The sequence below is a fragment of the Lissotriton vulgaris genome, chromosome 6, assembly GCF_964263255.1.
Source record: "Lissotriton vulgaris chromosome 6, aLisVul1.2, whole genome shotgun sequence".
In the NCBI taxonomy this organism is placed as follows: domain Eukaryota; kingdom Metazoa; phylum Chordata; class Amphibia; order Caudata; family Salamandridae; genus Lissotriton; species Lissotriton vulgaris.
Genome location: NC_141694.1, coordinates 134,655,286 through 134,669,847, shown reverse-complemented (window position 1 = coordinate 134,669,847; position 14,562 = coordinate 134,655,286). Strand labels below are relative to the sequence as shown.

Below are 14,562 nucleotides of genomic sequence, written 5' to 3'. Positions count from 1 at the left end.
CAGGTGTAATGGAGGGAGATAAATCAGGAGATTCAGGAGCCGGAAATGCCCTGGAGGGAGGGGGAGGAGGGTGGGCACTAGCTGTATCTTGCCTGGTACTGTCGGTGTGTGTGTAGGTGGGTGTTGGAAACAAAAGCGGTTTGTCTAATTGTTGTTTAATGAAAGGGAAGTGTAGTGTAGTTCCTAGTTTCCCACTAGGCCCTGCGCATTGGAATAACATAAACAGTAGTATCGACGTGGAACTGCTTATATTCCAGGCCTCCACTGACTATGCTAAACTTAATTGGGTTGTGTTACCAACTAGCTCAGAGGTCACTGGAAACTTTCTTCTCTGCATAGGAAGTGATCAGCTTCCTTGGCACAGACAAGAAGGGATTCAGTTTTCCAACAACCGTGCAACATGACAACTTTGCTCCTCAGATCAAGAGTCAATCTCTAGGGTCGTGTGAAACAATAGACATGTATTTCACTCAGTCAGTCTAGTGCAGTTTACTTTCACGAGATGTAGAGAATAGAGAGACGGGCGTGTATCAATAAAGGTTAACATTTATTGAACAGTCTTTCTTCTCGTACAAGAGAAATGTATTGCCACAATTGCAATAATTGTTATTATAAAAAGTACGTACAGTAAGATAAGTATTGCGAAATAGAACTGTAAAAGCATTGATATGGTTTCTTAGCCATACAATGGTTTAAAAGTAATAAAACATATATACAGTCATATATACATTAGGCTAACATACTCAACTGGTGCTTCTAACTAAGCCTACCCCAGTGTGCCTGACCTAAGCCTAACACGTGAAAAGGGGAGTAAGTAAGTAGCTTTAAGTTAAGTTGGTTTTGCCAAGATTTGTTTCAAGAATTCTCGTCTAAGGGTTTAGTCAACACCATACCTCTGAATAGAATGATGGAGGATTGGTATCTCCTTCAGGGGTCTCTCTCGATATCCCAGTCACCCGCGAGGGGAAACCGGAAGCGCCGGGACTGGATTTCTCTGCACGAGAAAGGCAGCGGCTTCTCTTCAGCGCGTCGAGGAAGGAGGGGGGACAGCGTCCGCGGGCAGCTGGAATCTGCTGGATGTCTTCGCAGAGGGACGGCTGCTCGGCTCCTTAAGCGTACTGTACCATAGGTCGCGCTTTAGCGGCGATAATGGTATCAGCAGCTTCACCACCACAGGATAGCAGGCTGCAGCGACAGAGTGCTAGATTTACCAACACAGGGTCATGCAGGCAGCTGGCATCAGCAACAGGCAACGAACATTGCTTAAGGCAACGTTGGTAATATTTATACCTGACAGGTGCCGGGTTTGACGCAAGTTTGCTGGACATAAGACGTCAATTAAAGATGTCACTAGGAAGTGATAGTTATCAGTTGCTCATTAGAGTTCCATTACTAATCAAAACATAGCAAGCGGGGATTTCCAGGTTTGCTAAGTTTTTATCTTGTTGAAGAACTCGGAGTGTTATCTAGGAATATCAGATAGTGACTGCTGCTCTGTCATTGCACTAATTGGTCGCAAAGGAAGTAGCAGAGAGTCATGCTGGAATGTGGCTCTGTTCGTGTGAGGCCAGAAATGACTTTTCAGAAAATCGCACTCGAACGGTTATGCCAATATAGGGAATAAATGGATTTATAGCCGAATAGGGGCATAAGGTCACAGTATCGATCAGGAACCTAGATAAACACGCAACAGAAGATGTTGTCTAGGAGGTTTAAGCTACGGTCATTGGCTTGTGCAGTTGTTATAGATAGTGATTGTTGCTGTACCTTGGAAGAGTTGGGAAGGGGCAATATAGATAGCTAGTCCGTATGCTGATTTTCTGGTGGAAGAAATAGAGAAAGTGACTAGGAGTACTTTCCTCCATTGTGCTCGCCGTTTAGTGTGGAAGATGATGTCACTGGTTGAGTGTCCGTTGTGTGCAGAGAAGTAGGGGTCGGCGAAGAGGGTTTCAGGGTGAGATTTGATGAGGTTATGTTTGAACCGTTTGGCCGATTTTTTTGAAAGGCCAGTAGGGTAGATGATGTTGTGTGAGTGAGTGCCAGTGAGTTCCATGTTATATGTGGGCGGGTGGGTGGGAGTGAGGAGGCGTCAAAAGGCTCGGGATCTGGGACCGTGCGGGGTAGGATGTGTATAAAGAGGAAGAGAGATCTCTTAGAATGGGAAACTGGCCTGCAGTGGGGATGTAGAGGGGTGGGTAGGCTCCGTACCTGACAAAAGGTGGGGGAGGTGGCGGGGTAGGTGGAGAATATTTAAGTGATGTGCACTAGTGTAGTGATTGTTTCAATATGGGTGCATCCTGTGTAGAGAACCTCAAAAGCGTCTATGAAGTTCTATGTCTATTTTCAAGAAGGTTCAAATAACCCACGGAGGGGAGTGGTGAAAGGGGTCAGGTTAGTCAATTTAGTCAAATTACTCTGTTTAGTGGCCGAGGACTGTAGTCCTTTTTCCTGAGCAGAGGAACTAACCCCTCAAGTTTAGGGACAAGAGAGGCAAATGGAACTATTAAATAGGCAGTCTGACCTAGGGAAGAGAGGAAGGTGGTAGAAGTGTGTGTGAACTGTCCTTGTGTTGTGTTCATAACAATCTGGCCGCTTCCTATGTAGATCATATGGGCATCTATGTAGTCCTGTGATTTATTCCATTAGGGTCAAAACGTCCAGTGTATTGGTTGTTCCAATGTGGCCGCTTCCTTTGTAGATAAACATAATCGGTATCAATGAAGTACTATGTCTATTACCATGAGGGTCCAAACAACAACTTGAGGGGAGAGGTGGAAATGGCCCTGTGATTCATTTCATTAGGGTCAAAACATCCAGTGTATTGGTCGTTCCAATATGGCAGTTTCCTTTGTAGAAAAACATCATCGGTATCTATGAAGTCCTATGTCTATTACCATGAGGGTCCAAACAACAATTTGAGGGTAGAGGTGGCAATGGTCAGGGTAGACCTAGTGCACTGTGGCTGGGGAATATAGTCCTTTTTCCCTTACATTAGTTCAGATCCCCGATGTTTTTTTTTTTATTTTGATTTGTTTTGATGATGGACATAACTGGGTACACAATTTTGTACCCTATACTAGGGAATTATAGGTAAGCTAAATATGCCAACTTTGACATATTTTAGTGGTCAGATCACATTGATTGGGGGCTGGTTAGCAGTGTCCCAGTGCATAGATTAAAAAAAAGCAACAATAGTCCAAAAAGTTGAGATGGTTATATAAAAAGAGGCATTGTCCTACAAAATGGTTTGAATAAAAGGCATGATCCATGACTTCAAGCAAGGAAACCCTGGTTATAAAGGTCCGAAGGGATAGTAGGAGTTGAGATGTGCTGAAAGTATCTTGTTGAAGGCTTTGAAGGCTGTACTGTGAGTATGAAAGTTAGTTGCGAGTCAAACTGTTCTTTCTGGATTGCGAGTAGTTGGTGCTTGTCATCTGGATTTACATGGTTGCAGCATACCCAGTCTCAGTTTTCAGTCATGTACTTGTTTGAAAAGTTTTTCTGGGATATTCCTAACCAACAGGTAGTTGAGACGTGTGCCAATAAGTAAAGCAGGTCAATTCTAGTATTAGTGCCTGTGTTGTGCTAGGATTCTTGTCCTGTATCTTATCGTTGAGATTCCTCCGACACATGATCTGTAAGATACACAGGGTAAGATTTCCTAATGGTATAAAGTACAGTGTTCGATTATGAGCATTTATTAGAATGCCATGTGCATGGTGCATACGATTTTTATTTTAATCAAGAAGTCAACTAAGAGCCAATAGAGTGCTTTTAAGGTGGATTTGATATGAATGTGTCTCTTCCAGGTGAGCCTTCTGGCCCTGGTATGATTCTGTAGTCTGTCTAAGAGTGGTGAGAGACCCGAACATCTTCATCCTACTCCGCGTGTCGCGGAGGACGCGATGCACGGATTAGGATGAAGATGTTTGGGTCTCTCACCACCATTGAATTCCTACCTATAGCACACCAAAATACGTTTTTTTTTGGCCTATTCTGAACTTTTACCTATCCTGAACATTTTACTTTGGATGTATTATCTCTTAAAAGGATCGCTGGCGTCGATTGACTGATCCTAGTTTACTCAGGAACCCTAGAAAACTTCAGTGGGTCTCTCAGAAGAATATTTTGAGATATTGCGGTAGAATTTTGCAAGCCTTGAAAAAGTCGTACGAACACGACGAAACACATGTCGGCTGTCTGTTCTTCCAACCTTGTACTTCGAGTCATCTACATCAAGACTCCAATGGATCTTCCATCTTGTTTACTAATTTGCTATTGACATTTGTTGCTTATGCTACCAACCCTTTGTACTGAATTTTGGGTTTATTAAAATCGTACTGACTACTTAGTCAGATGTGAGACACACTAGTGGTTATGCTCTGTGTGAGAAAGTGCCATCTTTCCTGCATTGGTATGCCCCGACTTTTTTCTGAACTGCGGATGTACTTTGACTGAGTGTGCCCTGGGCTCCTGCCAACCAGGTGCCCAGGGCCTGTGTTCCTTCCCAAAAAATGTATTGAACCTCAAACCCAATTGGCATCTCTGGCTACCTATCTGTCCCTAGTAAATGGTACCCTAGGTACCCAGGGCCTGGTGACCAGAGAAGACCCCTATGGGCTGCAGCACTTATTGTGCCAGCCTTAGGGGCCCTGTACCCTAACACCCAAACACTGCTTTTGCAGGCTGAGTGTCCAAGTACAGAACTTAACGAAAAGTCGACATGGCACACATCCCTGTGTGCCATGCCCACAAAACCAACTGCCCTGGCATACCTCAGTCACCCCTCTAGCTGGGTGCACTATGCCAGTGGTGTGGGCGCAAGTGCATGAGCCCTGTGCCCCTACAGTACCCAGGGCCATTCCTGGGCATTGTAAGTGCAGTGATGTCATTAAGAGTATATGTTGCTGGGAGGTTGTCATTATGAACTCCACAGCACCGTAATGGCTACACTGAAGACTGACAAGTTTGATATCAAACTTCCCAGGACATTAAACCCGCACTGATGCCAGTATAGGATTTAATGTGAAATGTACCAGAGGGCATCTTAGAGAGGCCCCTTGAAAACATAACCTACAATCCACGTCTGGTCTGAGTGGCTGCAGAGGCTGCCACACAGCAGACATGTTGCGGGACCCCTGGGTGGAGAGCCCCCCGCTCTCCTGGGCCTGCAACAATGCACATCCTGGGAGAGGTGCTAGGTCTCCTCCCCCAGGATGGGCAGGGGGAAGCTTCAAAGGCATGCCGCCTCTGTGAGCTTCTCCAGACCATTTGCTGTACTCAGCAAATGGCCCCCACCAGTTATAACCCCCACTCTGGCGGGAAACACTTCGTCAGGAAGGGGGGGTGTGCCAGCCTGTGCCAACCCCACCCCTCAGGTGGGAGAAGCGAGGTGAAGCACGACCCCGGGCTCCGGCCATCTTGAAGATGGGGAGCCCTGCCCAATCACAGCTAGGCTCCTGCCCCCCTCCCACAGGAGAGGAGCAGGCTAGGGGGTGTACCCACCTCAGGACAGGGACCTATTCGTCCATGCCCTTGCCCTACCTGTAACGCCCCTAAATGTAGTATTTAGGGGCACCCTGAACGTTCCTTCCTCAGATGCCGAAAAGAAAAGAAGAAAGAAGATCAAGAAGAAGAAGACCTGCCGTGCAGCTGCTAACAACAGGACGACACCAACTGACTTGGCCCCAGCCCTACCGGCCTGTTGATCTTGGAACCTGCTCCCGCTTAATACCGGCGACTCCTGCGGACAGCAACCTTGGGACACCCGGAGGACCTGCCTGCCTTGACCCTCTGAAAGACTGGGACTCCCATAAGCAGAGGCTCTGCTTCAACAGCAACACCCCTTGTGCCAGCCAGGAAGCTCAAGACCAACCCACTCTGCACCAGCCGAGCCCGGCCTGTGCCGGAGTGATCCAAGACCACGAGGACATCCCCCTGCCGAAGTCCAGTGCCCAAAGACCCTCCTTGACGAACCAGACGACGCCTGCAGACTCAGAACCAGGGGCCCCTCCAACCGCGACCAGCTGAGGGTAAGCTTTCCCGACACCCAAAGACACCCGGCGCCCTGCAGTCCTATGTGCCTTCCTTTGGGGTACCTAACTGTGCTCCAAGATCCCACCTTACCTCTTGAAGTGGTGGTCGCACCTGAAGAGTCTCTGTCCCCAAGCCTGCAGCCTTTGTTCCCTTTTTACCTTTCCCATTGAATAACATTGAGTGCCCGACAGCTCAAAAGCACCCTGCACTCAGCTGCCCGAGTGCCGCTGGAGGTGCAACTCCTAAACTACTTTACTTTCCCACTTGCCCTGAGTAAGTGACAAGGAGCTCCGCTCCCACAGCAGCGTGGCCTGCTAGCCAGCAGCCAAGAAACCGAAGGCCCCCTGCCTCTCATTGGATAACATTGGGCCTCACTACCTCTGCACCCGGCTGTCCCTGTGCCTCTGAGGGTGAACCAATTGTACCTACCTGACCCTGGGGGACCCCTGAGTCTATGCCCAGAACCTTAACTTCACCAGTCGAGTACTCACCTGGAAACCGATAACTCACTTTCCTTCCATTGAATAACATTGACTAGTTTGACTCGAAGAATCTTCTAAGTGTGAAGTTTTGAGACTATAAAATATCCCTATAAAATCAGCCGAGTAACGAATTCCGAATTACTCACCTGGAACCAAGAGAGGAGCCAGTACTGTACCTTTCAGCCCAGTACTGAACCGCAAAAGCAATTTTAACCGTATTACCCATAACCTGAATTTTCTCACATAGGAAACCATTGACTGTTTTTCTCAAAAAATTCTTCAAAGTGTCTACTTTTGAAAATTACAAATATTCTCAAAAAATCATACCAACTACTGAAACGTAACTACTTACCTGCCATAGGTAGAGTTCCCAGTGCTGGACCTAGGAGCCCAGTACTGGATTACAAAAGTAACGAGAACCTACTTTACCTGTGACTTGAAATTCCTGCCATAGGATAACATTGCCAGTTTTTCACTGAAAAGTTTTTAAGTGTGAACTTTTAAAATATCTTTTTATTCCTTAAAAATCATTGCAGTAACCAAAACGTTTTTACTAAACTGTTTTCAGCTTAGACCCCAAGACTGAATCTAGGATCCAGTCCTGGGATTACAAAAGTAATCTATTAAGTAATTACCTGCATTTATGTAGAAAAACCCATTGAGCTCAAGGACAAATTGTGTTTAGAATTGTGTTGCCTACTGCAATCCCTGTACCTATTGTATTTACAAAATGTATTGCCTTCCTGCAAAGTACTCATCTGAGATTCCTCACATTGAGAAAAGTATATTTTGATACCTGTTGGTTCTAAAAATAAAACAACTATATTGTTTGATATAAAAACAATTGGCCTGGAGTCCAGTCCTTGAGTGTGTGAAAACTTTTGCTGACTGAGTGTGTACAACAAATGCTTTACACTGTCCTCTGATACTGCCTTACTACTCGGCAAAGCTACCACTTTAGACAGTACGGACACACCTAGCTTTAACCTTTGTTATACCTCTGGTGGTTGTGGACTCTATACACACTGTACCTTACTTTGGTCCAGTATATATAGAGCCACTTTTCACACTCTGTAATTTATATTTGCTTGTATTATATATGGGAAAGAAATTCTTTCATTTCTGTATATAGGACGAACACTGTTAGATGGCACGGTGTTCTACATAGAGCACACCGAGAAATCATCTATTGCTATAATACTGGGATAAGACTGACGTGGAGGTGCTGACTATTCTTGAAACCACTGCCATTTTTCTTTTTCTATAAACCTCCTTATTAGTCTTCCTCGCCACATGACTAACAAAGTGAGCTTCAGCTCCACACCAGAACCCTCCAAAGCAAAAATGTCAGCTCCCATCCCTTCCCAATATGGCCGACCCAATACACCCTTGACCTCTATAAGAGGGGGGCCGGCCCAACCCATCAGTCTGAAACTTCCAAGCACAAACATGGAGCCGACAACCAGACAGGGAGAGAGGGATGGGAACTCATGTGGCGAGAAAGACTATATTAGGATTAATGAAGATTACCGGTAAGTAACTGGGGCATTTACCAACTAACATTTAATGTATCAATGGGGGCAATGTGTCTTCAAACTGGCATGTATAAGTGAAGTGATAATGGAAAGTTGACCACCCTAGCCTCATTGGGGATATGAAGTGCAAAATAATTGAAATTGCAATACAATACAGTCGGAGCCATCCCTACTCTTACATTACAAAGGTAAAGTTGATCCATGCATTTTGCCAAAATGGGGTCGTTTTTAGGAAAAAACGTAATTTTACATTATAGAATAGGATATGTGAAGTCATGTCCGTGCTGTTCCAAAAGGCTGTATCTATCCCCAGCAAATTTCCCAACACCCAACCTCTGAAAGAGTTATGGAAGTGTTGTCCCCAAAGTACTTTAAGGGACAGAGTGAGGTGCTTAAGCCTTCCTTGGACGCAAGCGGCCATCTTGGAATGACCATACTTGTAAAACATAGGACGAGCTTGTATTTGAATTAACGATGACGCCTGCATTTCCCGCATTTATTCCACATTAATATGTAGCTATTTTAACAACGTAAATGTGTCACTTTAGTTAATAATGTTGGATTAAGATTTAATTGAAAAATATACTTGCAATCAAAAATTACAGTTACGTGTCTAAAGTCCATTTAAAAGAATACACGCTTTCATTAGATTGGCACAAACAAAAAATACTCTCGTTTCTGGCTAACTATTTTAACTCGCCTAACGTAATCGAGTTACTTAAAGATGGCCGCCGCATGCGCACACACCCAGCGGCCCGTCTCCTTGCTCCCTCTATCCTTCCAGGCACTTCTTGGACTTCACCCATCCCAATTCCCAGCCCTAGGTGGAAGAAGTTGTACGCGCCCTCGACGCTGTCCAACCCCCTAGTCTGAAAGCGCCTCCATTTGGACTTTGACCGCTCTCGGCCGTCACCCATCACTTGTCAGCCCGTCCCCGGGGACCGTCGGCGCCCCCCCACTTTCCTGGCTCTCCCCAGCTCTCCGGCGGCGCGCGCCCCCGCTCCTCCTCTCCATCCCACGGAGCTGCAGGCGCGCCCCCGCCTCCCCATCCATCGGTGAGCGCGCGCAGCCCCCTGCTGGCGGCCGCTAACGGTATTTCTTTGGCTTCGCGGAGCCCGAGAGGAGAGAGAGCGCACGAGCCGAGAGAGCCGGTGACAGGAACGGGAGGAGGCCGCCGCGGGGGCAGGACACGCGAGCCCGAGGAGCGCCAGCCCCCAGCCCGCCGGGACACAGCTGCACGCCGGTGTCCCCGCACTCCGCCGCCCCCTGCAGACGGTTAATGGCCCGGGCCCCCCGGGGCAGCCCCCGCCTGGTAGCTGCGCGGCGCCCGGGACCCCCGACACCCTGGGTCGGACTCCAAAGGACCCGCCGCCCCCGCCCGGACTCCCAGCAGCGGCCACGATGAGGTGAGGAGCCGCCGGTCACCAAGGAGATGCCGCGCTGCGCCGCTATATTTAGGTTTCCATTGAAAAAAAATCTGACTGTATTCCTCGTTTTAACGCTGCGCGCAGGAGGACCACCCGCCCCCGTGCTGGGCGGAGTGCACGGGTTAATGTAACTTTGTATAATGAATTGCCCGTCACCCGCAGTCCCTGCACCAGGGTTTCTTTTTCATATTTACCTGGTTGAAGGGCAAATACAATGAAGGTGTGGTGGGTGGAAGTGGGAGTAAATGCACTGGGTGTGGGTGCTGGTAGTGTTTTTGGTTAATGAGGGGGTTCTTATAGCCTATCGTGCATTAACATAAACCTAATATGGACAAACGCAGGTGATGCTGCCTCCAGCCCTGCCAGGCAGCCACCACACCTGATCACTTGCCTTACCCTTTGCTTTCCAGTAGGTTCATGGCATGTGTTTTCTGAAATTTTATTTGCCAGATCTATGCTGCTGGCTGTTCTATATGTCTCAGCTCTGCATTACTCCACGGTTAAAGGGGGCGTAGTGTAGAAAGGGACTTTGCCCAGCACTAAAGTAGCCACAGATCAGAGTTTTGTATAGAACCATTGGATGTGAAGAGAAAAGTGTCCCCAAAGCCCCAGGTGACTGGTTGTCTGGGGCTCACGAATAGAACATGGAACTGGTCTCTCCAGGAATTATGTTGGGTTGACAGTGTACGGTTCCGTTAATTGTTAATGGAGATGGAATTTATCAATTGGCCCAACAAGTTGTGAGATGGTAGTAGCAAGAAGACGGGCCTTTCTTACGGCTCACAAAGTATGTGGCCAGCCTTACGTATTTTGATACATGATTTGGGTTTTTGATTCGCAGAAAATGGGCGAAGCAGAAGGCTCGGGGTTGGGAAACGTATTCAGAAGTAGGGGTACTTTCTCAGGATGGAGTTGCGCCGATTTAGTCAATATAGGGTAGATTAATAGTAATTTGAGGGTGGCCGGGGGTGTATCGTGAAACATCTACGTCCTCATTCTGTGCTCCCTAAGCGTTACAAATAATCACACACTTCTCCCTTGGGGCTGTTGCAGCTCCCTCAGTTAGGTAAGATGATATTCCTCCTGGCTGCAGAATATCCTCTAACCCATATGAAAAATCGGCCTCCGAGTAAGTGAAACCACCATGAGGGTTTTTTTGGTGTTATAAAACCGATCTCGGAGAGCTGCAGTGGCTTGTGTGGGCACCTTCTAGAGCCCGGTATTTTCGCTGCTGTGTCTGGGTGTTGCATTGCAGCAGCAGCTGCTGCTGTTTTTCACCCCTTTCCATTCGCAATCGATACGCACGAAGCAGAAACCCCCTTCATAGACCAGGAAAACCCTCGCCAACCCCCAGCCTTCCCCTGCAGGGCTGCGATAACGTGGTGGGTGGAGGTGGAAGGGTGAAATTCTGTTTTTCTCCCGTTGTGTGCGAAGGAGGCTGAAACCTGGCAGGGCTGCGTGTCTGATTCACGGGGGATGGTCCCATAGCTGTTTTATGAGCAAAACCTGCTCGTGGATTTTGGTGCAAGACTCCGTGAGGAATGTGCCCTGGGATCCTGCTTGTTCTCAGGCTCTGCTGCTGCATTTATGATTTGCCAACCTCGCTGCAGGCCCCAGCCTTTCACGTGAAGCATATGGCCAAGTGGGGCTGGGGGAGGGTTACAGAAAATTGCACTTACCTCATTATTTATTTTTATGCGCGTTTGGACTTGGGGTCATCCTTTGTATGGGAGATTAATAGGGTCGCGGTTGGCAAGTCGTTTAGAATGTAACCCTATATTTTTATGATTCGCAGGGTAGGCTTCTTCCCTGCCACACATTTACCCCCCCCCATTGCTCAATTACTAGCTTTCATCTTCTCTAAAGTTGTATTTATTTATTTTTGTCCATGATTAGATAGATGGCCTTGGGGCACAGGAGCACCAACTTCGCCTTAATTGGTCAGAATTCCCGCCTGTCATGCTCTGCCGCATGCAGTAGTTCAAGGCTTATTTTTGATAATTTTAAATCGTAATTTTGCTTACCAAAGTCAGCAATATGTTTAATCTTTAGGTTTGCTCCTCCTTTTAGTTACCCGAACGACCAAGTCCAACTTTATATTGCCAGTTTATTAAGAAGTGGTTGCTAGGTCTGCATTTTTTCAAGGACCTTGGCACGTTGTTTGACAGTCTGGAAGGATATTTTTGGTTAACGGAGCTCACCGGCAGCAATATTAGCATGTGGAGATCGTGACAAGCGCTCCCCTGTTCTTTCAGCAGCTGTTGTGTCGCATGCCTTCTCCCACTGCTTGACTGCGCTGGTTGTTCATCAGCTGCTGGGGTCAATGCTGCTGTGGCTGCCGGTTCGAGCGCGTGGTCTGCAGTTCTTATTTCAAAGTAGTTCCTAATGTACACTTTAGTAGATTATTTTAATGGCAGGTCTATTGTGAATGTGTTTGTATTTATATAGCGCCTTCTACCCAGAGGTCTCTTAGCGCTGTATTCATACCGCTGTGGAACCCTTCCTGGCTTTTCCTGTGTGATGTCCACTCCTGGGCACCCCCAAGGTTAAGCCAGGCATCCAAGCGCTGCTGGGGCCGTTTTGGAGATTAAGCAAGCTATTGCTCAGTCACAGAGTGGGACCCATGATTAGACTAGGCACAGAGGCAAGAATGATCAGGTCCGGGGAGATTGAGTCCAAGTGCCGCCAAGGCGGGAATTGAACCCTGGTCCCGGGCCAGACCTCTGCATCAGGGTCTGCCGCTCTAACCATTGAGCCACGCTTATCCACTATTGCCGAACTGTGCCCAGGGTTTTACGTGTGTTGCGTCCTTCCGGTTCTCTGACCTAGCAGTAATTAAAAATTAAGGATTACCATATACATCCCTATAGAAGGCCATATACTCATGTCCTTAACTGTAATGGCAAAACACCAATTGACATCTGAAGACTGAATGTAAAAAAAAATTAAAAAAAGTTACGTAATCAACGTGAGCAATTTACTTCCTTTTAACTTTTACTTAATCTTGCGTTCCCTAAAAGTGTTAGCTAATTCCAAAGTTTTGCACTTTCATATTATTTTTGTTTGTAGCATATTACTTTTGTTTAATGCATGCTTTGAACGCCTCCAGGTGTATGAAAGGTCACGATTGACCGCTCTGAGGTTGATGCTGAAGGCAGTGCGAGGTTCTCATTTTGTGTGTCAGTCATAAACGTATTTAGACTTCCTAGTCATCCAATCCTTGGCCTCTTTCCACAGTCCACATACAATGTTCACATACTCCAGTTCCAATTGTGATTTTTTTGCAAAGGTGTGTTAATGAGGTACACAGTTGTCAAAATATTGACAAGGCACAAGTAAAGAAATGCTGTTGTTAACAGGTGAGTGGCAGCGTTCTGTGTTTGGGGGCGATGAATTGAAGGAGTTGCTAGGAAGTGCATTAAGGAGAGAGTGAAACATGGGTGTTGAAGAGGAAAGAGAAAAGATCTAAGATGTGCAGATGGACAAGATGTGGAAAGGATGTCTGAGTGAACATAACAAGAGTGTTTGAGATTGTCTAACTTTTCCCATAGATATCAGTAATATTTAATTTACAGCCCACAATTACAGAATTGAAACATTTTCAATGTTATCAGGCCTTAAAAAAATCATAATTATTTTTTACCAGGCCTGCAGGTCTAGTGGTTTGATTAATCTACTCGACCTAATTGAAATGTGCATGACCCATAAACTGGTCTCAACTTGTGTGACCCTGGGCAAATATTTTATTTCTCATTTATCTTCATTATCACATATGAGAGCACTTTCACATATAAGTTCAGTATGTTGTCTGTTTGATTTAATAGACCAAACTATTACTCCATGTGCAGTAAGAATCTAGATTACATATAGGTTACACATGATCCCGTACTTGCCTCTAAATTCACTAATTGCATTGTCATCAGGGTGGGGGCAGCGAGTGTTTCCTAGTTCAAGTTTAAAAACTCACTTAATAAAATGATGTGGTAGCGTACTTTCATTTACAGACTGCACATTTTCCATTAAAATGGTCACAAACATTAACACTAATATGCACTTTTACTGTTAAAATTATACAGCGTACAGACCATGTATGGAAATTGGGTTTCAGAAAATATTTATCATTTGCACTACACCAAGTAAAGTGTTCTGGTTTGTTTTCATCCTTTTGAAATCTGTTACCCTAAATTCCGAATTAATTTTTTTTTTCCCCAACTACTGAAAAGTATTTTGAAAGATTTTATGGTTCATTTACAAGCTATTTCATTGTCTGTTAGATTTGATTTGATTTTCCGTTCCACAGCCTCGAGGCAAATGGTGAATGAATATTTTATTTGTTGATTAATTAAAATCAATACAAACAAGAATAGATAAAAGCAACCTACATAAACAAACATATACTATGCACAGAATTATAATCATATTAAGATAATAATCTAAAATTGCATTAATGCAGTCAATTCCATAATAATGTTTAAGCGTTTACACACTATTAAAATACAGGTATTAACTATAGTACAATATATTAGCAGCAATCACTGTTATAGCAGCATTTAACTTAAAGTGACAGTGTTATCAGTAGGAAATACTAGTATAATACATTTTTTGCTGTTTTCTATTTGCTAGCTATAGTAAAGTGCAATATGCATAACTATAGTAAAATAAACTAATAGACCCTTCAACTGGCATACATTTTGTTTTAAACAATTCCTAAAATAAGTTTCTTTTTTTTTTTTACTTTGGATCACAATAAACAGTTATTTACTTGTTCTTCGTTTTTGAGTTTCTTCTCAACAATAATAATGAACTTAATAAAGTGGTAGGTAACTTTGATATTGGCCCCACTCAAACAGGTAATAATTGCTTGCCTGCATGTTCTAATTCCTAATTCATTAAAAATTGGTTTTAGGATCAACTTCCGAGCCTCTGCCAAAGCTGGACATAAGGTTACGATGTGTTAGTGTTTCCTCCCTTTGACTACAAAGCCTGCAGATGCTCGATTCCCATTTTGGTATACCATCCTTTGTCGGATATCTTCCCAGCCTTAAATACATAAATTTATTCTTAAGCCTAGGTTTTAAATGA

At 45.2% G+C, this 14,562-nt stretch overlaps 1 protein-coding gene across 2 annotated transcripts in view; it reads left to right on the top strand.

Annotated features, from left to right (window-relative positions):
• Positions 1–8,853: 8,853 nt before the first annotated feature.
• Positions 8,854–14,562, top strand: part of ENAH (ENAH actin regulator) — a 799,370-nt gene continuing 793,661 nt past the window's right edge. Inside the window, exon 1 of one of the 2 annotated variants that reach the window (XM_086926161.1) lies at positions 8,854–9,459. In XM_086926161.1, the coding sequence (XP_086782287.1) occupies positions 9,455–9,459 (5 nt within the window). In that variant the 5' untranslated portion in view covers positions 8,854–9,454. The remainder of the gene's footprint in view (positions 9,460–14,562) is intronic. The other variant, XM_086926157.1, reaches the window with a different exon arrangement.